This window comes from Elephantulus edwardii, unplaced genomic scaffold, assembly GCF_000299155.1.
Source record: "Elephantulus edwardii isolate Elephantulus edwardi_28Jun2011 unplaced genomic scaffold, EleEdw1.0 scaffold00181, whole genome shotgun sequence".
Lineage (NCBI taxonomy): Eukaryota > Metazoa > Chordata > Mammalia > Macroscelidea > Macroscelididae > Elephantulus > Elephantulus edwardii.
In genome coordinates, this window is record NW_006399931.1 from 363,438 (window position 1) to 364,511 (window position 1,074).

General features: G+C 58.9%; 1 protein-coding gene across 1 annotated transcript in view; it reads right to left on the reverse strand.

The window, feature by feature from the left end:
• The window catches only part of TSPAN33 (tetraspanin 33), a 23,917-nt gene extending 22,875 nt beyond the window's left edge, over positions 1–1,042 (reverse strand). The window contains exon 1 of the mRNA XM_006896047.1: positions 944–1,042. Coding sequence (XP_006896109.1) covers positions 944–1,042 — 99 coding nt within the window. The remainder of the gene's footprint in view (positions 1–943) is intronic.
• Positions 1,043–1,074: the final 32 nt, after the last annotated feature.

Below are 1,074 nucleotides of genomic sequence, written 5' to 3' on the forward strand. Positions count from 1 at the left end.
GGGGGGGGGGGGAGCCACCGGAAACCTGTAGAGGGGGTCAGATCCTGATCCAGCCTAGCCTTGAACTTCTCTCACCAGTAGCAGCTTCTCTGCCATTCTAATCACACTGGCCTCGCTTTTATAGAAGGAAAAGAGGCCTCCAGAACGGAGGTGTTTGCTCAGCTCAGTCAACAATTAACAGCACAGAGAGGATGAAAAATCCAGGTCTCCCCAGTCTCGTTCAATTCACTCTCCACTTTTTCATCCCCATGCAGAAGATTCAGAAAGACCCCTGGCTCTCTGGTCTCACTCCAGGGCCCTGGGTCAACGAATTAAGGGCTGCCAGGCCCCAGGGGACGGAGTCCAGTTCTGAAGAAGGTGGGGCAAAGTTTGGGGCAGTGCTGAGAGAGACAACAGCATCTAGAGGCCATTTCTGCCTTCTCCAGCCTGGATGGGGTGGGAGTAGGGGCCCCACAGGCCTGCAAAAGCAGCGAAGAAGCCCTTGGATGGATCTTTTCTGCTGGAAGTGGGGTGTGGGGTTTTGGGGTTTTCCTTTCCTCATTCCTAGCAGGGCCTTCTGGCCCCAGGCCTGAAGCTCTCCATGAGGAACGTGCTTCTGGGTCCACCTTGGGCCAGCAGGCAAACCTGCTCCCCTGACAGATCCACCTTTCTGGCCTGCTATGTACCCTCTGCGATGGCCAGAGAATACCCATAAGTCTTTACCAAAGCGTTGGATACCCACAGAAAGCGGCTCCAGATACAGTCATACTGTGGTGTACCTTCTGCCCCCCAGCCATGAATTCTCCCCAAAGTGTTGACAGCACTGAAAACTAGGCAGCGCTGCGCCCGACGCTCGCCGTGGAACTGGCATCCCGGGACGCCCCCTCCGCTGCCCGCGGCGCACAGCCCCCTGCCCCATTCGGGGCTTCCCACCAGCTCAGGTGCCCGGGACCCCAGGACTCACCCAGAAGAGCATGTTGAAGAAGAAGAGCAGGTATTTCACCAGCGGGCTGACGAAGGAGAACTCCTCGCCGTGGGCGCCCGTCGCGGGTCTGCGGGCCATGGTCCCGCCGCGGCCGCCCCCGGGGGCCTAGC